At 52.2% G+C, this 23,912-nt stretch overlaps 3 protein-coding genes across 7 annotated transcripts; 1 reads left to right on the forward strand and 2 right to left on the reverse strand.

Moving 5' to 3' along the window:
• The first annotated feature begins 721 nt into the window (after nucleotides 1-721).
• On the forward strand, nucleotides 722-5,310 carry GALE (UDP-galactose-4-epimerase). 4 transcript variants are annotated; one of them, XM_069578987.1, is made up of 11 exons: nucleotides 722-836; nucleotides 2,454-2,668; nucleotides 2,826-2,941; nucleotides 3,030-3,143; nucleotides 3,353-3,529; nucleotides 3,802-3,915; nucleotides 3,993-4,059; nucleotides 4,151-4,236; nucleotides 4,349-4,426; nucleotides 4,642-4,756; nucleotides 4,927-5,310. In XM_069578987.1, the coding sequence occupies exons 2-11, from the start codon at nucleotides 2,548-2,550 to the stop codon at nucleotides 4,983-4,985; spliced, it is 1,047 nt and encodes a 348-aa protein (XP_069435088.1). In that variant the 5' UTR covers nucleotides 722-836; nucleotides 2,454-2,547; the 3' UTR covers nucleotides 4,986-5,310. The 4 variants fall into 4 exon arrangements, with proteins under 4 accessions (XP_069435088.1, XP_069435089.1, XP_069435087.1 ...); XM_069578988.1 differs by having other exon boundaries at nucleotides 728-825; XM_069578986.1 differs by lacking the exon at nucleotides 4,642-4,756 and having other exon boundaries at nucleotides 747-836.
• A 53-nt stretch (nucleotides 5,311-5,363) lies between these two features.
• LYPLA2 (lysophospholipase 2) lies at nucleotides 5,364-9,844 on the reverse strand. 2 transcript variants are annotated; one of them, XM_069578993.1, is made up of 10 exons: nucleotides 9,695-9,844; nucleotides 8,124-8,227; nucleotides 7,827-7,858; nucleotides 7,671-7,736; nucleotides 7,143-7,190; nucleotides 6,985-7,055; nucleotides 6,769-6,842; nucleotides 6,585-6,686; nucleotides 6,319-6,492; nucleotides 5,364-6,239 (listed from the first exon to the last, which is right to left on the reverse strand). In XM_069578993.1, the coding sequence occupies exons 2-10, from the start codon at nucleotides 8,199-8,201 to the stop codon at nucleotides 6,189-6,191; spliced, it is 696 nt and encodes a 231-aa protein (XP_069435094.1). In that variant the 5' UTR covers nucleotides 8,202-8,227; nucleotides 9,695-9,844; the 3' UTR covers nucleotides 5,364-6,188. The 2 variants fall into 2 exon arrangements, with proteins under 2 accessions (XP_069435094.1, XP_069435095.1); XM_069578994.1 differs by having other exon boundaries at nucleotides 8,124-8,284; nucleotides 9,695-9,827.
• A 2,964-nt stretch (nucleotides 9,845-12,808) lies between these two features.
• PITHD1 (PITH domain containing 1) lies at nucleotides 12,809-23,553 on the reverse strand. The gene is made up of 6 exons (XM_069578995.1): nucleotides 20,206-23,553; nucleotides 19,516-19,559; nucleotides 19,063-19,140; nucleotides 15,264-15,368; nucleotides 14,509-14,617; nucleotides 12,809-13,743 (listed from the first exon to the last, which is right to left on the reverse strand). The coding sequence occupies exons 1-6, from the start codon at nucleotides 20,401-20,403 to the stop codon at nucleotides 13,642-13,644; spliced, it is 636 nt and encodes a 211-aa protein (XP_069435096.1). The 5' UTR covers nucleotides 20,404-23,553; the 3' UTR covers nucleotides 12,809-13,641.
• Between the last annotated feature and the right edge of the window lie 359 nt (nucleotides 23,554-23,912).

A 23,912-nucleotide genomic window follows, 5' to 3' on the forward strand; every position in this document is an offset into this window, starting at 1 on the left:
CCAGGGATGGAACTGGGGTCTTCTGAATTGCAGGCAGATTACCATCTGAGCCACCAGGGAAGCTCCTCATTCAGTACGTCACACCTTTATACACATCATTCCTTAGCCCTCCCTTTATTTTAAAGAGAAGCAGAACACTATTTTCTAGCCTACTATGGTAGGCAAGGTGCAAACCGTTCCACGAGGTTGGGGGCCACTGTGTGCGTGAAGGCTGAGCGCAGTCAGCGCTGTAATTCGTATTTTAGTCTCAGGGCTCCCTCCAGGGCTTTGGCGGGTTTTTTAAACTAGATTTTCCAAAACGGCAGCCTATGAGAGACCCCGACCCACTCCCTTCCATCGGCGCCGCCCCTCCAGCCTCTCCGTTCCAGGAAGCCATCTACTTCACGCCAGGCTTACTGACAAAAGGTGGGAAACCTGGGGTTGAGAGTGGAGCCGCTGTCTCCCGCGCCGCGCTCAGCTGTGGCTCCTGCTGCAGGATGGCTGCCGGGCGCCGCCGACGAGCCGCATCTCCCGGGGCGCAGCGCCTGCTTCCAGGGATCGGGACGGGGGAGCACGCCAAGTCTCGCGGGCCCCGGGTGCCGACCGCGTGTTCCTCGGTCCACCGCCCCGGTACCGGTCCGTACCGTCCTCTGCAGATGGTGCCGCGCAAGCGTCCTGGAGCCGCGGCGCTCTTGGTCCACTCGGCTCCCCGTACTGCCGGCTGCCAACCGACACGTCTCTTGGGGGCGTGACGGGGGGGCGGGTCCAGGGCGGAGCGTCGGCTCTTAAAGGGACCGGTCACGGAGCACCGGAGGCGGCGCCGTTCGAGACTGCGCGGGGCGCGTGGTGCGGAGCAGGTTTGGGAGGCTGATGGGGGGTGGGGCCGAGCCGGTTTGCGAGGGGCCGGGTGGTCCGCTGGGAGCGAGGGGGAGTCTCGGGGGTCCGGGCTGCGTTCTGGGCAGAGTTCCGCCTAGGCGGGCTCGCCCCCGCGGCTCCTAGCTCTCGCTGCTTTGGCTGGAGCGGCTAGGATTCATTCATTCCCGGCTGGGGGCCTCCTAGTTCTGTCCCCATCCAGCCACTGCCCGAATCCCCAGCCTGAGACTCTAGGGCACGCGAGCGCTCAAGGCCCTGCGCCCCCTCCCTTCCATTTTACTGATGGGGAAGACTGAGGCGAGAGCTGACCATAGATCACCCCGCGTGTCGGAGGGAGGGCAACCTCATCCGCCTTCCTGCCTCTCTGGGGGCCCCTCCACCATTTTCGGGGGGCCTGCACACTGCTTGGTGCTCGGTGGGGCGGGGGCGGGGGCGGCTTCAACGCCTAGGGCAAAGTCCGACGGGGAACCAGTGGGGGCGGGGGGCGAACTGCTCAGGGAGGAGCGGGACTAGATCCAGATTCTAAACCCCCCGTCACTGGCTATGTGACTTACGCAAATTACCTAACCTCTCTGACCTTAGTATCCTTTTCTGTAAACTGGCAGTAATAACACCTGCCTCATTAGGACGTTGGAGGAATTCAGGAAGATAATGCAAAAGTGCCCAATACAGAGCCTGGCACGCAGCGGGCGTTCAGTCTAGTGGGTTAGGAACTGTATGAACCCAGAACAGGATTAAGGCTGCTTGGAGGAAGGCGGCTGCGGGCCAGGCTGCCCCAATGAAAGGCCTCTGTGTCTGGACTTCCTGCCCCGCCAACCCCACCACCGTCTCTGACCGCGGAGTTTGTTCAGGGCGGCGGTGCACACCTGGCAGTGAAATCAGGGGCCAAAGCCACGTCTACACCACCGTGTTGAGTGCCGCCTACAATTAGGCGGGATTCTTACCGCCAGGCCAGGAGTGGCATCCGCACTGGCTGAACCAGCCTGACCGACCTGGGGGTGGGGCCCACTCCAGGACTACAGTGCTGCAGCCCCAGGGCTGGGCTCAGCCTGCCGGGCAGAGGACCCACCCTGAGGCCATCTGCTGTATTTCCTGCCTCTCCCAGTTGACCTCTGTGGGTGCAAAAAGGGTGCAGGGGGCAGGGAGGGCTGCTTACCCCGGGAGGTGTTAGTCACTGAACCGAGGAGCCAGTTTGTACCAGTGATGGTGGAGGGCCTGGGGAGGCCTGGGTCTGAGCAGACACCTCTTCCTGGCCTCTTGCGAATCCAGTGCTGCTGCCGCGTTTCCTGCTGTCCAGAAATGTCCAGCCCCCAGATGCCTCAGGGAAGCAGTGTGGAGACTCAGGCTCCATCTTCCCAACCCCCAGTCAATTAGGGCTAGAAGTTACGGTGCCTGCGCATCCATCTCCACCTGTACCGTGTGGTGGGCCTTTAGAACCACATCTGACCCTTCCGTGACCACATACTCATACAGTTATGAACTCCATGTTATAGAGGCGGAAACTAGGGCCAAGAGAGAACTGTTCTCCAAGGCCTAAGGCCAGAAAGTGATGCTCTTCGGCCTTGGACCAGGGCTGACTCCAGACCCACCCTATTAACTAGGACACACCACTGCTTCGGACACGTTTCCAGGTTGAAAGAGGCTCTGAGCAGACAGCCTCGGCCACTTCTGAGTCTCTGTCCTGAGCCAGGCATAATGGCCGAGAAGGTGCTGGTAACAGGTGGGGCTGGCTACATTGGCAGCCACACCGTCCTGGAGCTGCTGGAGGCGGGCTATTCGCCCATGGTCATTGACAACTTCCATAACGCCATTCGTGGTGAGCCGGACAGAGGGAAGGGGCCTGCGGCTCCGGGGGGATGGAAGGGAAACCCTGGGTTCTACATCCACCTCCAAGGGGTGTATGCCCGGCCGGTCCCTTGGGAACCCAGCTCCCCATCGCCTCTGATTTTGATGGCCTCTGTGTGCCCAACCAGGAGGGGGCTCCATGCCTGAGAGCCTACGGCGGGTTCAGGAGCTGACAGGCCGCTCTGTGGAGTTTGAGGAGATGGACATCTTGGACCAGGCAGCTCTACAACGTCTCTTTAAGAAGGTGGGCGCTTGGCAGGAAGGCAAGCAGTGGGCATTTCTAAGGGCTGGGCCTGTAAGCCACATCTGATCCCAGCTTTGCCACCCTGCAGCACAGCTTCATGGCAGTCATCCACTTTGCGGGGCTCAAGGCTGTGGGTGAGTCAGTGCAGAAGCCCCTGGATTATTACAGAGTCAACCTGACAGGAACCATCCAGCTTCTGGAGGTGAGACCTGGGCCAGGGACAGACCCTGGGAGGGCCCCGGGCCAGGCAGGCAGTACCAAACACGGTGGCAGAGCCCAAGCTGGCTCACACACTGGACACGTCTTCAGCTCTCAGCCACAGTCTCCCCTTCTGTAAACGGGAGCTCACACCTCGGCCCCCTCCACCTGGGGGGCTGGCAGGGGCCACTGATGCCTCTCCTCTGCGGGCAGATGATGAGGGCCCATGGGGTGAAGAACCTGGTGTTCAGCAGCTCGGCCACCGTGTACGGGAACCCCCAATACCTGCCCCTGGACGAGGCCCACCCCACAGGTGGCTGTACCAACCCCTATGGCAAGTCCAAGTTCTTCATCGAGGAAATGATCCGGGACCTGTGCCAGGCGGACAAGGTAAGGGCCCCTTCTGCCTCAGCCTGGGCCCCACTCTTGGGCCCCTCACAGCCTGCCCCGAGCCCCAGGATGGGGTCCTGAGCCACCCTCCCCGAGGCCAAAGCTGGGGCTCAGGAAGCAGTGGTGACTTCAGACCTTTCGGGGAGGGCTGGATCCCCTGCTCCTTTCTAAGGACAGAGAATGAGCAAGGTGGGGCGGGGGAGGTGGCCCTGGTTTCAGGTGGGCCATACAGCTTGCACCCCAACCCCCTCTGTCTGACATGCATCCCACAGGCCTGGAACGCAGTGCTGCTGCGGTATTTCAACCCCATAGGCGCCCATGCCTCAGGCTGCATCGGCGAGGATCCGCAGGGCATCCCCAATAACCTCATGCCCTACGTCTCCCAGGTAAGGAAGAAGGGAAAGGAAGGGGGTGGGCTCCACGGGTGAGGGCCTGGGAAGAGCTAACCTGACCTCCAACCCAGGTGGCGATTGGGCGACGGGAGGTACTGAATGTCTTTGGCAATGACTATGACACAGAGGATGGCACAGGTGAGCCCAGGAGCCGGAGGAGCCACGAGGGAGGCTGAGGTGGGACAGAGACTGTAACGGACCCCTCCTGCAACCACTTCCTCCTCTGCAGGCGTCCGGGATTACATCCACGTCGTGGATCTGGCCAAGGGCCACATTGCAGCCTTGAGGAAGCTGAAGGAGCAGTGTGGCTGCCGGGTAGGGGGAGAAGGGAGAAGTGGGGGAGACGGAGACAGAGGCCGGGACCAATGGGGCCCAGAGGGAAGTCAGTGCACCCCCACCGCAATCTCTGCCCTCCTTTCCTGGGCAGATCTACAACCTGGGCACGGGAACAGGCTATTCGGTGCTACAGATGGTCCAGGCCATGGAGAAGGCCTCCGGGAAGAAGGTAGGCTGGCAGCCCACCCTGCCCCACCCCCAGCCCCTCACACCAACATACCTGATGGGCACCTGAGTCCCACTGTCTACTCGAGCCTGCCTGAGGCCTTGACGCCTAACAGCGAGACCCTGCTCCACACCTCCATTTCTGGAGGGCTGGTCAGCAACTTGGTGGGTGATGCCAGGGCTGGTTCAGCTAGGCTACAACCGCCCCCTCTCCTGCAGATCCCATACAAGGTGGTGGCCCGGCGTGAAGGCGACGTGGCTGCCTGTTATGCCAACCCCAGCCTGGCCCTCAAGGAGCTGGGCTGGTCAGCAGCCCTAGGGCTGGACAGGATGTGTGAGTGCTCGCCCTAACCCCTGACCCTGGGTGCTTACCTGGCTGCCGGGAGAGACTCGGGAGCCAGGAAAGGGCTACTGGGGTCCGGACTGGCCCATCCTGGGCTGCCCAAGACGCTGTGGGCCCTGCACTCAGTGTGGCCCCTGAGCACGGACCTTGTCCCGTTCCAGGTGAAGATCTATGGCGCTGGCAGAAGCAGAATCCTTCAGGCTTTGGCACGCAGGCCTGAGACCCTGGCCTCCCACGAACCAGAAAAGGGAGAAAAGCAACTGCCTGCTCTCCAGCCTCTGGCAGGAACCCAGGGGCCCCAAAGGCTCCACTACCTCGGACCCCAGCTGGGCCCACTGAGCCCGCCGGGCACAAGGCCCAGGTCTCGAGTGACCAGGTATCGGGTCTGTGTGCCACAGGGGCCGGGAACCCATGTGGGCCACCAAGGCTGGGTGGCGTCAGCAGGGCCTTAAGACACACAGAAGCCCCTCTTCCCAGGCACTAATTTATACTGCTATGAGGGAGCGTCCTGAAGTATTTAAAATAAACACTTTTCTTACACTGGAGCAGATACTTGCACGTGGTCACACTCTACCCCTTGGATAGAATTGCCCAGGCCTAAGAGTTGAAGCAGTTTCTTTAATTTTATCGGAATCCAGGACACGACCAGAAAAACACCCGAAACTACATGGAGACAGAAGACGAGACACAAGACTCCTCCCAGCTCCCCAGACCTAGCATGGGGACGACGTGGGGTGAAGCGGCTGGGGCAGACCTTGAGCCCCAGTCCAGCCCGGCAGGCTCCAGGCCCGCGGGGGGCAGAGGGTAATGGGGAGGCAGGGCCCAGCCCCCACATCGGAATGGCTGAGGGGAGGCCCCCTCAAAAGACTTGGCCCCGTCACCCATACTCCTGCGCAGGGGCAGGGAGCCCACAACGGCCAGGGGTCGGGCCATGGACACATTCATGATTGAGAAGCAGCTGGAGTGGAGGCAGGAGACACACGATTATCTGGGCAGAATCAGTTGGGGGGAGGCGGGAGGAGGTGGGGCCTGGGAGGGCCCCATGGGCCAAACCCTGAGGTCACCGGAGGGGGCCCAAAGCGGGGCTAGTGAGTGAGGTCCTGAGTGAGTGGGTCAGCGGCTGGGCCCCTTTCTCCCGCTGCCTACAGCCCCTCCAATACTGCTGCCAGGGGGGTGGCCCCCACCTCCAGGGAAATGGGATAAGAAAGCAGCCCACCCGCTGCAGCAGACAGCCAGGGGGCTGAAGCCAGGAAGGAGGGCCTGGCCAGGCTTTGGCCTGTCTGCCCCAGAGGCCTGTGAGAAGAGGGGATGGGTCCAGGAGGGTGAGAAAGGGGTTCGACCGGCTCAGATCCAAGATGGTGCCACGCGTGCCAAGTCCCCCCACCGTGAGCTGGGGGACCGTGCTGGGGGACAGCAGCTCTGGTTAGACAGGAGGCAGCAGCTTCTCGAGAAACTCCTTCACAGCTGCCATCTCCTGGGGGTGAGGGGGACTGTGAGATGCGCCTGGCTAGAGGGAGACGGGTGGGGAGAGGAAGGAGCCCCTGCCCACTGACCTGGGGACACGAGCTGTGCATGACCCCTGGGTACGTCTTGAACTGGACCCTGGCAGGTGTGACAACGGACCGCAGCTTCTCGGCTGTCAGGGCCCCAAACCGTACAGGAACCATGGGGTCCAGCTCCCCGTGGCACTGAAGGATGGTCAGGTCCTTGGCACTGCCATTGGCTGCCTGTGGGCCAGACAGGACTTAAGAGGCTTGGGCACGATCCCCCCCAGCACTGAGGAGACAGAGAGCAGGAGCAGGGTCGTGGAGACGCTCACCTGGGGGAAGGCCCGATGCAGAGGCAGCCAACAGCTCAATGCCACAATGCCAGCCAGAGGGTGGGGGCAGGTGAGGGCTGTGTAGAGGGACAGAGCTCCACCCTGGAGAAAGAAGAGAATGAGGGGGTCACGAAGGGCACAGCTCAGCACCCATTACCCACCCCCTCCCTCTCTCTCCGCTCACCTGTGAAAAGCCTCCCAGGACGATCCGATTGGCAGGGATCCCGTTCTTCATCTCATGCTCAATCAAGGCTTTGACTGGGGGGAGGGGGCATAACCGGGTGGGGGGAAAGCTGCTGGAAGGACTCCAGGAAGGGAGCCAGACAAGAGGTTCTGCCCAGCACTTTCCTGGGGGGCCGAGGGGGAGAGGGAAGATGCCGAGGAGGGGCTGGGGCCTTACTGTTCTCTGCTGCTTTCTTGATGCCAGCCTCGTCTTCTGGTGCATCTGGACTCAGCCCCATCAGGTCAAACCTGGAGTAGAGGAGTTGGCAGCCACTGGGAGACCTGGGCTGGCCCCAGGGCAGCTCCCTTGGCTCCTGTTCCCCTCCCCAAGCTCACCAGGAGGGCATCACCATCTTCATGTTGAGTGTCACAGGGATCCGAGGCCTGCGGAGGGGCAGCAAGGAGGACCGTCACGTACAGGAGGGATGAGGCAGCCACAGCAGACAGCCCAGGACGGGGCAGGGCAGCCCCTGGGGAACCCTCCCAGCGGGCAGGGCCTGTGTTTAAGGTGTTGCCAGGCAACCTGCCACGTGGGGCTGGAGGCTGTGGTTGGGGCATCGGCAGTAGCGATGGAGAAGCAAAGCCCAGCACTCGGTGTGACAGGGTTCCAGCTCAGTGGGTAAGTACTTGGGGAAGGGGGTGAGGGGGGTCCCGGTCTTAGGAGTCTTGGGTCAAGGAGGCCCTGGGTTGGGGGCTGGGGCTGGACCCTGTTCCTGGAGGGTTCCACAGGAATGAAGGCTGAAAAGGGCCTTTCAGACCGCTCTGGGCCCCTGGCCCCAGCATGCAGCTGGCAGCAGAGAAGAGGCCTGGGACCACAGGACCACTCCCCTTCCTTAGCCCCTCCCATGCTGCGGTGACACTCACGCATGGGGACAGATGTACTTGACATGAGGGAGCCGGATGGTGGAGAGGGCGTCAGCCCAGCTGTGCCTGTAGGAGGGAAGGGAGAAAAGGCACCAATGTGGGGAGGGAAGGAGGGCGCGGGCCTCCCCAGAAACACCCCCTCCCCAGCTCACTCACCCTGTGTCTCCAAGTCCATGTAAAAAAATCACCTGGAAGAGAGTCAGAGATGGGGAAGAGGGCAGTCATCATCCTGCCATTGCTCTCACTCTGCCCTCCAACTTCTGGTCACCCCTCCCTCACCCTTGAGGATCTGGGAGGGGGGACGCTGAGGGAGCAGCCCTCTGCCTCCCGGCTGCAGGGCTTCCCCCCTCTCATCACTGCCACCTCCATTCTCCCCACACCCACTCCAGCCAGTTCCCCAGGGGGGTGGTCCTGTGGTCCCAGGGGCTGCGTGGGGTAGGAGAGGACCCTTACCGCAGCTGTTTCCCGCTCAGCTCCAGACACAGTGGCAGCGTCGGTGAGCAGGGGCACAGACATGGTGTTACCACACATACACTGCAGGGCTCCACGGCTGGGGCCTGTGCAAATGCCGGGCAGTGGTCAAGGGCAAGGCCAGGCAGCGGAGAGCATCCTGACTGAGGAGCAGAAACACAAACCCGGACCCCTCAAGCACCCTAGATTCTAGCTCCTGGACACAAAGGAAAGGCAGGCAAAAAAGTCCTGGGGCCGAGCAGGGAGGAAGTGTGCCTTGGTTCCAGGGCAGAACAGCAGAGCCAGCCACTCTGGCAGCCCTAGGTCTGGCCCCCCACACAGCCTGAGCTTGGGCTGGAGGTGGGCAGAGGCTGGGCTCAGGAGCACCGGTGGGAGGGGAGCCGGGGGCTCCCTGCAGCCTCCTCCCCACCCGACCGCCCTCAGCAGGTGACTGCCTGCTCTCCCTACTGTACAGTCACCTCCCCTCTCTAGAGCCCCGGATCCCCTTCTCCCAGCCCTACAGGGAGATCAAGGGGAGAAAAATGCCAGGCAAAGAGGCTTCCGGCCTCTACCCTCAACCCCACACACTATTTCGTCCAACTCCCCTCCCATCCAGTCCTCCTCAACCATTCTGAGAGCCCCTGGGACTGCCCGTGCCCCAGGAGGCACACGAACTCTGATCCACCGCCCACCCGCTAAATGACGCTCTCCACGCCCCTCCTGAAAGAGGCTACCTGCTGCTGCCCACCACTCCCAAACAGGTTCCCCCGACCCAGCTCGACCACGCTCCGGGATTCCCAAACACACAAAAGAATGTCAAGCTGGCGGGCTCCTCCCCATCCTTAGCATCCTCCAAACTCCCCGGAAGCTTCTGCTACCGGAGCCTAAGTGCCTACCCTTCCTGCCTGTGTCCACCCCTCCCACCCTACCAAAGGGCTGCCACCTTCCCCCTCGGACCTCCGAGTGCCCCTCTTCACAGGAGGATCCCTCCTCAACTCTGACCCCGGGGTCCCTCTTCCCACACAGGAATTCATCTTTTGCCCCAAGCTGGGATTCCCTTCCTTCCCCCACTGAGCAACTTCCACCTCTCACCCTAGGTCGTTCCTCTCAGAGTGGTGCCTTCCCCCTCTCCCCAGCCTCCGCGACCTGGGGTCTTCCTCCCCACAGGAAAAACCTGCACCCTGATTCAGGGTCTCCCACTCCCCACAATGGGGACTTCTGTTCTGACGGAGGGTCGCCCGCCTCACAGTGACATTTTGTATCCTGATCCCGGACCCGCTTCTGCCCACACAGGGGCGTTCCACTTTTGACCCTGGAGAGCACCCCCCACCCCGCCCCACAGTGGGATTCTCCAACTTCCGAGCGTGAAGCCCCTCTCAGCATACCCGGACCCCACCTTCTTCCCCGTCTCTACCCCGAAACTCCCCGAGCCCGGCCGGCGCCTCTTCGCACCTCACTCCCCACCCCCATCCCTCACAATTGCGGTTGCCCCTCCTCTCTCGCCAGGACCCTCGTGGCGAAGCCGAGGCCACCCCAGTGCCCTTCCCCCGCCTGCTGGCCCCGGACCAGGGTACCTCCACTCCCTGGGGGGTTTCAAGACCTCTCGGGCGATTTTCTCCTCTTTCTCCGGCACAGACACACACACTCTTCCCCCCTCGGCCGCCCCCGCCGGAACTTCCGTTCGAGTCCCGGGAACCTAGCCATCGCGCTGCCGGAAGTAGCCTGGCCAGCGCTACGGATCCCGGAAGTGGGCGTCAGGGTTTCTCCGGATGAGGGCTGCCATGTTGGGTACGGTGGGACGACTCCCCGTGATTAGGCCACGGAGTTTCCTCGGGGTCTAGACGACGCACCCGTGATTCCCACTTGCTACCACCACCCATGCGTCGGTCTCCTGAAGGAGAGGCATTCTTCCTGAGGCTAGAGGCATTCTCAAGCGTCGTTTCCCACCTTCCCATCCCTTATGGTCTTGGGGGTACCCACCACTGGTCCTATTCCAGCATCATGGAGTCACACACTCCAGCTGACAAGACCCTTTGAGACTGTCTGGTCTTCCAGTCTTACTTTTAAAGATAAGGAAACAGGCTCAGGAGAGGGAAGTAAACAGCAATCTCAGGATTACTCTAATGCTGCCTCTGCACCTGCTTCCTGAGCTATAAAACGGCGGTAATAACCACCCTGCTTGCTTCACAGCTTTGCTGTTAAGGCTCAAATGAGGTCGTGTGGAAATGCTTTATACAGTGTAAAATCACAGTGTGAGGACTTAATGACCCTAAAAAGGACCCTGGGAAAAGAGGGCATCAGCAGTGTCCAGGGCATCAGCAGTGTCTGGGGCAACTGGTCAGGAATCCGAAGTGTTACCTTAGCTCTACCCTCGGCAAGCTATGACATGCAGACAGTGCACAAAATACTACCGTCGGAGGCTCCAGTTGTTAACAAAAAGGGTTTCAGTTAGCCACCACTGAGGTCACTCTCTGCTCCTTGTTGCACTGGTAAAATGGAGCGGGACTCGGGGCCCACATAAAGGCTGGAAGGGGAGGCAAGCTGAGTTGAAGGACCACGTCCCTGACAGAGCCTATGGACATCCACACACAGGAAATGAGTCAGCCCTCAGCAGCTCAGGACTCACTTGCCCAGTGTAACCTATGCTGATTTTTCTTTGAACTGAAAGAAAACAGTATCTGGAAGCTCAGCAAAGCACTTTTTCCCAAGTTAAGAGGGGCTTTGAGCGCTCAGCAGGTCAGAGGAGGCCCTGAACAGGAAAACTTTTGGTCCAGAAGTCCAAAGCAGACCAAGGACCCAGGACTGGAAGGGGAATGAGTGGGTGAAGACAATACACCTGCCCCTTCTCCCAGACTCCTGGTTGGGTCTGCTTGTGGAAAAATAAACAATTCCTCCTGCACTCCAATCACTTGAGACACTGTGGCAATTAGAGCAAACTCTTCAAAGGGAAGCTCAAATTCAGAGGCCTTGCCCCAGAGGCTACCTATGACTAGTGCTTTAATCAGTGGGATTAATGAAGGGCTAGTCTGCTCTAACATTTCTAACTTTATTTTCCCCCTACTCCAAATTAAACATAGTCATTCTTTTTTATTTCCAAATGACCCAAGTGACATAGAGAGCCTGTGGTAGAGTACTATCCTTAGTGCATCAAGAATAATGTTTGCATTCTGGTTGATTTCAGACTGCATATTTAGAAATTCTGAGGCTTGACAGGCTTGGTGGTGGCAGACTTTCCCCAGGACAGGCTGGAGAAACAGGCTAACAACTGTGTGGGCCGATTCAGAGGAATTCTCTCAAAAGGATCAAATTCAACACTAATTCCCATTATCAAGTGTTTCTATTTTCTGCAAGGGAGAAAATACTATTTCAAATCTCTTTTAAGATACTTAAGCCCAACTGGTGTTCAGATCAGTTCAGTTGCTCAGTCGTGTCCAACTCTTTGCGACCCCATGAATTGCAGCACGCCAGGCCTCCCTATCCATCACCAAGTCCTGCAGTTCACTCACTCACGTCCATCGAGTCAGTAATGCCATCCAGCCATTTCATCCTCTGCAGTCCCCTTCTCCTCCTGCCCCCAATCCCTCCCAGCATCCGAGTCTTTTCCAATGAGTCAACTCTTCGCATGAGGTGGCCAAAGTACTGGAGTTTCAGCTTTAGTATCATTCCTTCCAAAGAACACCCAGGGCTGATCTCCTTTAGAATGGACTGGTTGGATCTCCTTGCAGTCCAAGGGACTCTCAAAAGTCTTCTCCAACACCACAGTTCAAAAGCATCAATTCTTCGGTGCTCAGCTTTCTTCACAGTCCAACTCTCACATCCATACATCACCACTGGAAAAACCATAGCCTTGACTAGACGGACCTTAGTCGGCAAAGTAATGTCTCTGCTTTTGAATATGCTATCTAGGTTGGTAATAACTTTCCTTCCAAGGAGTGTCTTTTAATTTCATGGCTGCAGTCACCATCTGCAGTGATTTTGGAGCCCCAAAAATAAAGTCTGACACTGTTTCCCCATCTATTTCCCATGAAGTGATGGGACCAGAGGCCATGATCTGTTTTCTGAATGTTGAGCTTTAAGCCAACTTTTTCGCTCTCCTCTTTCACTTTCATCAAGAGGCTTTTTAGTTCCTCTTCACTTTCTGCCATAAGGGTGGTGTCATCTGCATATCTGAGATTACTGATGTTTCTCTCGGCAATCTTGATTCCAGCTTGTGTTTCTTTCAGCCCAGAGTTTCTCATGATGTACTCTGCATATAAGTTAAATAAGCAGGGTGACAATACACAGCCTTGACGTACAACTGACTTTCAAAACTTAAGTCCAGTCTTGGGTCCACCTTCAGACTGTATCTGCTGCTCACTTAATTTCCTCACCATCATTTCTTCTGATGAACTCGAGAATCTGTTCTCCCTTATTTTTGTAAACCACCCCATAAGTTACTTCCTTACATGAGAAATGAAATGTAAGGATTTTAACCTCAGGTTCTTTACAAAATGTGGGTTAGTGGGTGTAGGAGTGTTTTCACCCTACTATACAGAATGTGGCCTGACCTTTCCTGGAGACACTAATCTAGTGTTGATACAATTGTGGCACTTATGATCTACCTAGTCCAAAATAACAAGAGATTTGAAAATCTCATACAGTTCTCAACAAAGGTTTCATAATTACTACTAAGAACACAAAAGAATATATAAACATTAAGTCTGGCAAGGATTTATTAGGAAGCTTATTAGTCACAGTGAATAAAAAGCCATGAACAGAAGAACTGAGATCTCCAAATTCTGCCATTGGGCTTACAACACTAGTTAAAAGCTGATAAACATTAAGGATGTCCCAAAGAGAAGCATATCAAAGTCCCAATCTTACCCTGACCAGGATACCCACACAGAAACAATGCTCTCCTCAGACTGCTTACCTGGGCAACAGGAACAAAAGACCCTCCCAAGCTATTAAGCAACATCAGGAGATTTCTGCTCTTCAAGCTATAACATGGGACACTGGTGCATGACAGACAACTCCAAGCTGGGCAACTTGACAAGAATGTTGAAAGATGACAGGGAGAAGGAGCAAGCAGGGACAAGTATTTCTAGCTGGAGACCCTCCTGATGGTTAATACAAACACAATGCTGAGGCTTCAGAAAGTTTACTGCAGCCCAGGAATAGTTTCCATTTTAAAAACAAGTCACACAATAATCCTGCCACAAAGCAACAAGACACTTGGGATCCCATGGCCACATAAACTGGGAAGGCAGGCATTATCCACGGCTGCCAGGTACTGACCGGCCCAAGACCTAATTTCTTTAGGGCCCTAGAGAACCACGATTGTTCCTCGGCACCCACACAACCCTTCCTGGGGGTGTGGTGTCTTCTATAGGCCAGGTTTCTGCAGCAAGCCCCAAAGACAAAGCTTGGTAGAGGCTGTGGCAGCCAACTCTCTTTGGAGCCCCATCTCTCTTTGTCCTTCCCAACAGGATGTCATACTTCTTCACCAACACAACACCTCTGTGGGAGTCTTGGCCAGCCCTTAGGAAATAAAGTGTGTCTGTGGGGTAACCTGATGGACCTTGTGGTCAGCTGGATTGGCTGATGCTTCATAATTGCAGATGGTCACCTCATGTCGGCGAAGCTGCAAGAAAATTAAGAGGCTGGGTCAGCTGGCCACTTCCCAGACCACACACTGGAGTAGTCCTTATTCAGGTTCATTTCTAGACATCATCCTCTAATTTCATCCCCATTCAGATGTTTTTTATCCTGAGAAGCCTGCACTGTGTGCTCAGTTGCATCTGACTCTTTGAGACCCTATGGACTGCATCATCCCACCAGGCTCCTCTGTCCATGGGATTTCCCAGGCAGAATACTGGAGTGGGTTGCCATTTCCTCCTCCAGGGGATCTTCCTGACTCACGGATTGAACTCACGTCTCCTGAAGCTCCTACATTGACAGGTGATTCTTTACCACTGAGCCACCTGGGAAGCCCATGAGAAGCCTGGATAAGATCAAATCAATGAGTCACCCTGTAACTTAGAAGATTCATTTCTTCACTATAATGGAGGCACCATGAGAAGAACTTGTCTATCTTGTTTACCACCCTATCTCTGGTGCCTGGAACAAGAAAAGTTATTAACAATGTTAAATCAAGGAAAGAATTTTAAGGTGAAAAACCAAATTGACATCAACTGTATTATTTCAACCCCCTTAAAATTCCTATAGCCTGTCAAATGAGATAGTTTACAGCGATGAAACCATGAAATATTATAGAGACTCAAAGTAATCAATGTCTCACTTGCTCGCTCTTTTTCCTTTCCTTCAAGCTCCTACTAACACAGCCTATAGCTACAAACACACATGTGCACATCACGGAAGGGCAAGAACACTTCCAGCCCCATCTTACCTCAGTCCATTCTCCTCTCAGGCCAATATAAAAGACCTTTGTGGTATCGGCTCCGAAGTTTTTTGAAATATGAATTGAGAGATGATAGACATTTGAAAAACGAGAAATTCTAGAGGATGAAGGAGTGGAGAGAGAAGACAACAATTAGAGGTCAGAGAGCCTGCTCACCACCATGTTAAAAATGTCAATTCCAGCTCCATCTTGTGGTAGAACCCAGGCAAATGTCAGAGAATAATCTTGGGGTCTTACGTCTCATTCTTCTCCTCTGGACAAGCAATTAATACCGTGAACATTTACTGAAATTGGCCAGATCTTGTCCAAGGCAATAGGGACGAAAAATAATCAATACTGCCCCCACTGTGCGGCTACACAGGGATTTGAAAGCAAGCTCAAAAAAGAGAGAAATCAGTGAAGAGATATGTGGTCACATGTAACTTAGCTGCTGTAAGCCCACTATGCAAAGAGCAATTCTGAAAACATTTTTCCTAAGACCACGCTAGGAGCTCATTCAGATCTGTCAATTGATTACAGGTTAACAAGTCTGTGGCTTGCACTGAAACTCTGCCAAAATTTGACCAAGCCTAGGATCAGGACTCTCCACTGTTTTAACTTGTTTCTGATGCTAAGATAGCAGAAGACCAGCCAAAACCAAACTGCAAGCAATAAGCGCTAATGCACAGATGCTCTCTGCAAACAAGGGAGTGCCTGCTATTCTCAGGAGAAGCCAGAGAGTGGAAAAGAGGCCCAGTGCTTACTTTGTGGCATACTCTAATTCCCCTGTAAGATCACGGTTCAGACTAAAGGTCTGATCTGGCTCCCTGTCTGTATCATCAAAGGACATCTGTGGAATGTTCTTGTACCTGAGAAAGGAAAGCGGAGAAAAATTGAGAAATGTGCATTATCACATTTTTCAGGTTCTCAAAACTTCCTACTGACTCCCCTCAGTTCTATCAAAAGGAGATAAAATTTTAGAAATGACATTTTACTGGCATTTATACATAAATATCTTTAACCCAGCAAGAAAAGAGCTGAGAACCGCAACACAAGCCAATAACATCTTTGAGTGGGTTAAGATCACATGAGAAGCAGAACACAAAGAGACAGCTCAAACTGGTCACAGGCAGCAAACGCATGGAGAAAATAAGCAACTCAGCACATTTGGACCAAGCTGAGGACGTTAAACAAAACAGCTTACTCGTGGCGAAAAAAATACTTTGGCAGAAACATACTAAATACAGTTAAGAGATAAGATCAGGTAACCCAACATTCAATCTTTTCTCTCTGTCCAAAATTAGCCTATATACCGAGTCACCTTCAGTTCAGTTCAGTTCAGTCTTAAAAAAATACAACCAGGGGATTTCCATTCTGAAAAGGGTATAAAAGGCCATCAACACACAATGGGCTTTGGAAAGTCAAGTACAACTGCTAATGAGGAAAAAAAAATTTTTTTCAAAGACTGGTCTTTGAAAGACCAGTCTCCTCTATAACTCACAAAGTCTAAAAGACTGAGCCATACACCTCAATCTCTAGAGTGTTCTATTAACACATCCACATGGGATGGGTCTAGATATCAGCTAGAGCAAAACGCATGTAATATAAGAAAGCAAATGTTTGCTTCAAAGTGTTTCTAAGAATGATACACAGCATAGTACCACTACCAACAGTAAGCATTTATGAGCAGCATTATGGGAGGCAGTGCTCTGAAGCCTGAGTCACTGACCGGCTCTGTAATTTTGGGCAAGTGATTTAGCCTCTCTCTTAGTCCCTCATCTGTAAAATGGGATTAGTGGCAGTGCATATCCCATACAGCTGATATGGATGTTAAACTGAACCAATTTTAAGAGACACACTTGTTAAAAATTTCTACTACTGGAAATTTCAAACACATACAAAAATAAAGAGAAATATAATGAACCTCCATAAACTTATTACTAAGTTTTAATAACCAACATTATGCCAATTTTGCCTATCACCCCCATTTTGTGTGTGCTTGATTCTTTTTTTGGGGGGAGGGGTAAACTGTCAAATGATTGTTTTTTGGTAGGGCTTTTTTGTTCTTGTTGTTTTTTCCAACTTATTTATTTTGGCTTCACTAAGTGGCATGTGGCAATCTTAGTTCCCTGACCAGGGATCAAACCTATGGCCCATGTAGTGGAAGTACTGATTCTTAACCACTGGACCACCAAGAAAATCCCTATCCTTGACATTTTAAAGCAATCCCAAACATATCATTTCACTCATAAATATTTTTGTATATATCTTTATAGAGTAAGGACTTCTTAAAAAACCTACGATCAGTTCAGTTCAGTCGCTCAGTTGTGTCCGACTCTTTGCGACCCCATGAATTACAGCATGCCAGGCCTCCCTGTTCCTCACCATCTCCTGGAGTTCACTCAAACTCATGTCCATCGAGTCGGTGATGCCATCCAGCCATCTCATCCTCTGCAGTCCCCTCCTCCTCCTGCCCCCAATCCCTCCCAGCATCAGAGTCTTTTCCAATGAGTCAACTCTGCATGAGGTGGCCAAAGTACTGGAGTTTCAGCTTTAGTATCATTCCTTCCAAATACCCAGGACTGATCTCCTTCAGAATGGACTGGTTGGATCTCCTTGCAGTCCAAGGGACTCTCAAGAATCTTCTCCAACACCACAGTTCAAAAGCAACAATTCTTTGGGGCTCAACTTTCTTCACAGTCCAACTCTCACATCCATACATGACCACTGGAAAAACCATAGCTTTGACTAGATGGACCTTTTCTTGGCAAAGTAATGTCTCTGCTTTTGAATATGCTATCTAGGTTGGTCATAACTTTCCTTCCAAGGAGTAAGCGTCTTTTAATTTCATGGCTGCCATCACCATCTGCAGTGATTACTATTTTATAATTAACAGTTTAACAATTAGCAATAATTCTCTAATATCATCTAACAACTAGTCTGTGTTCAAATTTCACTGATTTAAGTCTGAATTTAACTTTTCTAGATGTGTCAATGACACGTCAATGAACATGCTATGTATTTCTTTATCACTGGTTCACAAAATAATGCTGCATTTTATAATCAATGATATCTTAGATTTAATAAAGTACAAAGTGCTTAAAAATGGAGGGCTATGTAAGTATTTGCACCTGGGGTGCAAAACTGGGGACATAATAGGGAATTCCCTGGTGGTCCAGTGGTTAGGATTCTGCACTTTCACTGCCGAAGGCCTGGGTTCAATCCCTGATCTGGGAACTAAGATCCCACAAGCTGTGCAATGGAGCCCCCAAAATACCCACACACACCAGAAACAAAACTGGGCACATACTACCTTCCAGATTTCTTCTAAGCTCTTCATGTGTTACAGCTCATTTCTCTCCACAATCTTAAGAGGTTCCGACTATTATTACCATTTTACAATGAAAAAATCGAGATATAGAAAAAAAAGTATACTGCCCAAAGTCATGCAGCTAGCAAGTGGTGCAGCCAGAATCTGAACGCCAGTTTATTCCAGAGCCCACTCTTACCCAGAATGCAGCACGGATGTCAAATCTTATCCAGCCAATCCATCTCCCAAGTAAGAGAGTCTCAAAGCATCAACTCAAACCTACTTCGTTTCCTTAAAATCATTAAATATTTGGGTTTGCTTTCCAATTCATGTTTCTAACATTCAAAAATAAGTTCCATTTCTTAAATCTTTCACTTAAATTGACTGATTTTTCAGAAGAACTTTACTTAAGAAGTTCTTCTGATTTCTGTTTCTCCAGCACAAGTGGTGTCCCCCTTCTTCTAGAAAGGCTGCAGTGAAATAAGGCAGCTTGTCAGAAAGGGAGTAGTAGCTCTGGTATCAACCAATTTAGTGTTATAACGAGGTATACCTGTGTGTATACCTCATTTGCTCAGTCCTGTCCGACTCTTCGTGACACCATGGACTGTATCCCACCAGGCTCCTCTATCCATGGAATTTTCCAGTCAAGAATACTGGAGTGGGTTGCCATTTGCTACTCTAGGGGGATCCTCCCAACCCAGGGATTAAACCAATGCGTCTGCTGCACTGGCAGGCAGATTCTTTACCACTATGCCACGTGGGAAGCTGCTACAAGAGATATATTGAACTTTGCTAACTAAAGGCCATGCAAAATCAGCTGGAGTTATTCCATCTCAACAAAACACACAGAAAGATTGTACTTGTCTAAAACGGAAGGGAAAACGTTGAAGCTAACCCCAAGAGTAGAGTCCTTAAAGATAATTTGAGATCTGCAACTGGGTTATTAAGAAAATTGCAAAGTCATCAACAGTTGGCATTTAGAGGATGCTCTCTGAATGAATGGTGCCGCAACAAGTACTTTGAAGAGAGACAAGCTGCTGGTCCAAAAGATAGCTAATCTAAAAATGTCGTTAATTCAGGAAGAGGTTAGTGTATTCTGATGCAGAACAAATATACAACTTTTTTTTTTAAGAGGAGAAGGGGATATTTAACCCAATAAAAAGAAAAAATTTTGCCAATCTGGAATAAAGTGCTATCAGTGACCAGAGAAAAAAGGACAGAAGCTTCTCGGGGCCAAGACCCTTGCCACTTACAGTCTCATCTCAGAGGGGTGTGAGTCATCATCTTCTCCCATTATAATGATGCCTTTTAGCTTGACATTGCCTGTAAATCTGCCAGAATGCAAAAAAAAGAGGGTTGTCAACCTGGGTTAGAGTCTCTGCTGAGCTGTGTGACCCTGGGGGCAAGACCCTTCCCCTTTCTGGGCTTCAGTTTACTCAGTGTCAGACTTGTACTAAATAATTTCTAAGATCCTGTCTGCCTCTGGCATTCTGCCGTTACCTTGACCTCTCAGTTATGTTTTAACAAATGTGTCTTTTTTTGCACCAGGAAAAGTTTTGATCCTTTCCTACTCACACACCCACCTCAGTAACTTAGCCCATTTCTAGAAACAGATGTGTGCTCTCGATATAACCACTGAATGAATCCTGATAAGGCAACTGGGTTCAGCCTATTTAGCCTGAGGCAAGCACCAAGGAGATACTTACGGAATATTAAACAGAAGCTCTTCATCTGCATCACTTTCAACAAACTGGATGGGGAGAGGGAGGAGAGAGCAACAAATATTTGCTGAGCGCCCACAATTTCAGGCATTTTCCACCCTGTTTTACAACTGGTGTGCAATGCAAACAGTCAACCTCCCTCTGTTCTCCAGCACATACTAAATTCCAGGGCCGACTAGTTTCCTTAAATTGTGTGCAGAGATCTGTACCTCTGCGGTCCACAGCTTTCAAATGGCTCTGCAACCCCACAATGGTAAATGCTCTAGATAGGATCACGTGCTTCATCTTCCAAAGACTGGTCTTTGGTCTTCATCAGGTGGTTAAGTTGATCAGGCAGCCATCGGGGCCAGTGGTCAAACGGCAGGGAACACGCCCTCGTGGACATGCTCCCTCACCAACCCCCTCCTAACCCCTGGAACTGCACGCTGGCCGTGTGAAAGCAAAGCGCCCCCTCCCGTCTCTGGGCCTCAGTTCCCCGACCTGCAAGATGGGGAGATTCAACCCTGTTCGCCTCTCAAAGGGCTGGAAGGAGACGGGCACCGGAAAGCGCCTGGCAATCGGGCTGCGGTTATTTTTAACTTCAGGAACTAGGCTGACAGAGCAGCCGGGTGGCCTGAGGCCCCGCGCAGATCCCTGCCTCGCCTCGGCCGCCCGCCCAGGGCCCCGAAAGCCCACCTTGGAGCGGTCCGTCCGCTCCTCCCACGGCTTGAAGACGCCGCGGCCGCTGCCCTCGCGGCTCTCGTTGAGACACTGCAGCCGCTCCAGGTCGATGCGTAGGTACAGGCCGTAGGCCAGGCCGCGCTGCTCGGGCGGCTCCTCCCGTTCTGCGGCGCAGCGGCAGCCGCCCCCGCCGTGGCTGTGACCGTGCGACATGGCGACGCCACCGCCCGCGCGTCCCCTCGGCCCTGCAGCCGCCGCCGCCGCCGCCGTTCCCCGCGACTCGCTCTTTTCACTCTGGCCGCCAAGCGCTCCGCCGCCGCCGCGTCGTAGAAGGCGCCCATGTGCGGCGCATGCGCGTGGGAAGAAGAGGGCGGGGCTTGGAGAGGGCGGGGCTCGGAGAGGACGGACGTTCGCTTAAAGCGCTTCCCAAGCCTGGGAAATTCACGTTGACCCTTTCAGTCCTGAAGATGGATGCTATTGCTCTCCCAGCTTCACAGATGTGGAAACTTGAGGGCGGGAAAAAAAAGGCAGAAAGATTACGCTGGTGTTCCGAGTAAATGGTGAGGTCGGGTTTTGAATCCTCCTCCTCCTTAGGCTACAATCTGTTCTCTTTTCGTTTTACCCGCCAGCGTTTTTGGAGGAGCTGGTGATGGCAGTGATAAGGCCCTGAAGAGTAGGAAACACAACGTTATCACTGCCTCACATGTGCAGACTTAGGCGCTTAGAGCTCACGACCCTACATGGTCACTTTCCTCACAGTGGGCTTCGCGTTGGAGACCACAGGCTTTATGGACGGCTGAATCTGAAACAAGTGACCTTGTAACAGCCTGAGTAAGTCACGTTCCCCATCCTGAGACTTCGATCCTCGTCTGTAAAGTGGCAATAGTAATATCTGTTTCATACGATCACAGTGAGCATTAAATGAAATACTGCACTTCAAGAACTCAGCGCAGTTGCTGACACATGGTAAGAATTCAGTAGTCGAGTCAAATCTTGGTTCAAATCCAAGCTCTACCACTTACCAGCTGTGGGGCCTGGGGCAATTAATTTAACGTTTCTGAGTCCTAGTTTACCCTCTGGGAAGTAAAAGGATTGGACTAGATGACCTTTAAGTCCCCTCCTCATATGACATTTCAGAGCAGTTTTTTCAACCTGCTAGTTATGACCCATTAATGTCTTAAAATCTGTTTAGGAGGATTGTGACCAGTATTTAAAAACTAAATAGAATAGAATTAAAAATTCAGAATGTATTACACATTTTAGTCTCAGTTTATGGAACTTTTGTTTCAGCTTCAGATTTGTATACTCAGGTGCAAGTTAAAATGTTTTTCATCTTGTGAGTTTGTTACTGAACCCAGGTCCAGCTGATTGCTGCTCAGAAGTCATTATATAGGTGGGTGGAAAGAAAAGTTTGCTTTATTTTGGATGCCTGAAATGGAAGGCAGAGGGGTTTTAGCAAATGCCTGTCCAAAGGCTGACTCCTCAGCTCCCCTGACACTTAAGGGGCCGGAGTTTTTCTTGACTGAGGGAGGGGGCTACATGCAGAAACAGCAGTCAGCTCTGACAGTCATCTTCAGATTGGTCATTGGTGGTCCAACCAGTGTCATCTTACGTGTTTTAGGTACAGTTAATCTTCAGTTCCGAGGTCAGTTTGTTTGCATTTCTTGAGGCCAGTTCTTGGAATTATGGCCACTTCTGTCATGGCATCGTGTAGTCAACTTCTTCCACCTGGTGGAGGCTTCAGTATCTATAAGACAGCTCACAGGCTGTGGCTCAGAATCTTATCTATAGCTCTTAAGAAGGAAGTAAAAGGTCCTTGAATATGCTTCATGACTACATTATTTCTATTTGGTCTCCTTTGTTCTTTGTTTCTGCATTTCTCACTTCTCTGATTAAACATATTCTTTGGCTAAAGTGTTTTTCCACAGAAAAAAGGCAGGCTGAGGACTTGGCAGGGGGGCAGGGACTGTAGACCTGCTGTTTCAGGTTGAGATCAAGGGTGGGAAGCACTATTTAGAGCTGGAGTAATTCTGGTTTTGGGGTAGAATGCGTTATTCCTTGGTGGAGACGGGGAAAGATAGGATGCAGGGACAGTTAAGGGATACTGTGAACCCTTCACTTCTGGCTCCGAAGTATCCAGATGAGACTGAGGGCAGCCACAAAACATCTATCTCCTCAAGTTCCATTCAGAAATATTTTGATGTCCTAGTTCAATTCTTTGTGAAGCAGGCAAGCTTGGTTCTGATTCAAATAGCTCAATGTCATGACCTATTCCTGCTTTTACAATTTCAGGGATCGGGCCCAGCATGTGCTAAACACTTAGCAAATACGTGTTTAATTGAATGATATACTCGGTAGTCCGTCTTTGGAAAGACTGTGTCCCACTACCCCAGGCCTCACCCTGCCCGTTTTTGTCTTCTTTCCTGTCATTTGCATCGTCATCCTTAACTGATTTATCCTGCGCCCTGTGCCGTGCTAAGCACATTATGTAGTTTGTATGTGTGTGTATCAAGTTGCTTCACTCATGTCAGACACTTTGTGACCCCATGGACTGTAGCCCGCCAGACTCCTCCATCCATGGGATTCTCCAGGCAAGAATACTGGAGTGGGTTGCCATGCCCTCCTTCAGGGGATCTTCGCGACCCAGGGATCGAACCCCGGTCTCTTCCATCTCCTGCCCTGGCTGCTGCTGCTGTTCACTTGCTCAGTCGTGTCCAACTCTTTGTGACCCCATGAACTGCAGCACGCCAGGCTCCCCTGTCCTTCACCATCTCCCTGAGTTTGTTCAAACTCATGTCCATTGATCGGTGATGCCATCCAACCATCTCATCCTCTGTTGTCCACTTCACCTCCTGCCTTCAATCTTTCCCAGCATCAGGGTCTTTTCCAAGGAATCAGCTCTTCAAATCAGGTGGCCAAAGTATGGCCATCAGTCCTTCAGCATCAGTCCTTCCAGTGAATATTGGGTTCTTTACCACAAGCGCCCCCTGGGAAGCCCACGTAGTTCATGTGAAGTGAAAGTCAGTCTGTCGTGTCCAACTCTGCGACCCCACGGACTGTACGGTTCATGGGATTCTCCAGGCCAGAATACTGGAGTAGGTAGCCTTTCCCTTCTCCAGGGGATCTTCCCAACCCAGTGATCGAACCCAGGTCTCCCACATCGCAGGCAGATTCTTTACCAGCTGAGCAATGAGGGTAGTTCATGTGGCTCATCTTAATTATTTGTCATGTGATCTTTAAGAGATAGGGAGTGTTGCCCAGTATTTTCTCCAGTTTGAAGGTGAGGAAAATTGAGGCTGAAAGAGGTGAATTAATTTGCCCAAGATCAGATAAGTTTGAGAAGAAACTAGGCTTTGAGCCTCCTTTGTTTTCTTGAAACAAAAAGGTATACATAATGCAAACATGTATCAATTAGCTTATACTGTGTAACAAATCACACCCAAACCTAAAAGCTTTAAACAACATCTACTATTTCTCACAGTTCTGCAGATCACCAGGGCAGTTGTTTTCTGGGCAAGTTGGCTGGGCTGATTAGTTTGGAATGGCCTCACTCACCTGTCTTGTTGATAGGAGCTGTTAGCGGAAGTGATGGCCAGGGGTCACCAGCAGGCTACCTGAGCTCACTCACATTGCTGCAGTTACTGAATTCCAGGAGGGAAGGGCCAATTACACAAGCATTCGATAACCTCCGGCTTCTATCGTTTTTGTTAGTGTTCCATCAG

The sequence above is a fragment of the Ovis canadensis genome, chromosome 2, assembly GCF_042477335.2.
Source record: "Ovis canadensis isolate MfBH-ARS-UI-01 breed Bighorn chromosome 2, ARS-UI_OviCan_v2, whole genome shotgun sequence".
Taxonomy (NCBI): Eukaryota; Metazoa; Chordata; class Mammalia; order Artiodactyla; family Bovidae; genus Ovis; species Ovis canadensis.

Bases quoted from the DNA above. Each gene is read 5' to 3' on its own strand.
- LYPLA2 (XM_069578993.1), bottom strand. From the start codon at position 8,201: ATGTGTGGTAACACCATGTCTGTGCCCCTGCTCACCGACGCTGCCACT. The intron at 7,191-7,670 runs GTGAGTGTCACC...GCCCCTCCGCAG, and splicing joins AAGTACATCTGTCCCCATGC to GCCTCGGATCCCTGTGACAC. The intron at 6,843-6,984 runs GTAAGGCCCCAG...CCCTCCCCCCAG, and splicing joins CAAGAAAGCAGCAGAGAACA to TCAAAGCCTTGATTGAGCAT.
- GALE (XM_069578986.1), top strand. From the start codon at position 2,548: ATGGCCGAGAAGGTGCTGGTAACAGGTGGGGCTGGCTACATTGGCAGC. The intron at 3,530-3,801 runs GTAAGGGCCCCT...TGCATCCCACAG, and splicing joins ACCTGTGCCAGGCGGACAAG to GCCTGGAACGCAGTGCTGCT. The intron at 4,237-4,348 runs GTAGGGGGAGAA...TTTCCTGGGCAG, and splicing joins AGGAGCAGTGTGGCTGCCGG to ATCTACAACCTGGGCACGGG.
- PITHD1 (XM_069578995.1), bottom strand. From the start codon at position 20,403: ATGTCGCACGGTCACAGCCACGGCGGGGGCGGCTGCCGCTGCGCCGCA. The intron at 19,141-19,515 runs GTAAGTATCTCC...GCATTCTGGCAG, and splicing joins GAGCTTCTGTTTAATATTCC to ATTTACAGGCAATGTCAAGC. The intron at 13,744-14,508 runs GTAAGATGGGGC...ATTTTCTTGCAG, and splicing joins TGAGAGGAGAATGGACTGAG to CTTCGCCGACATGAGGTGAC.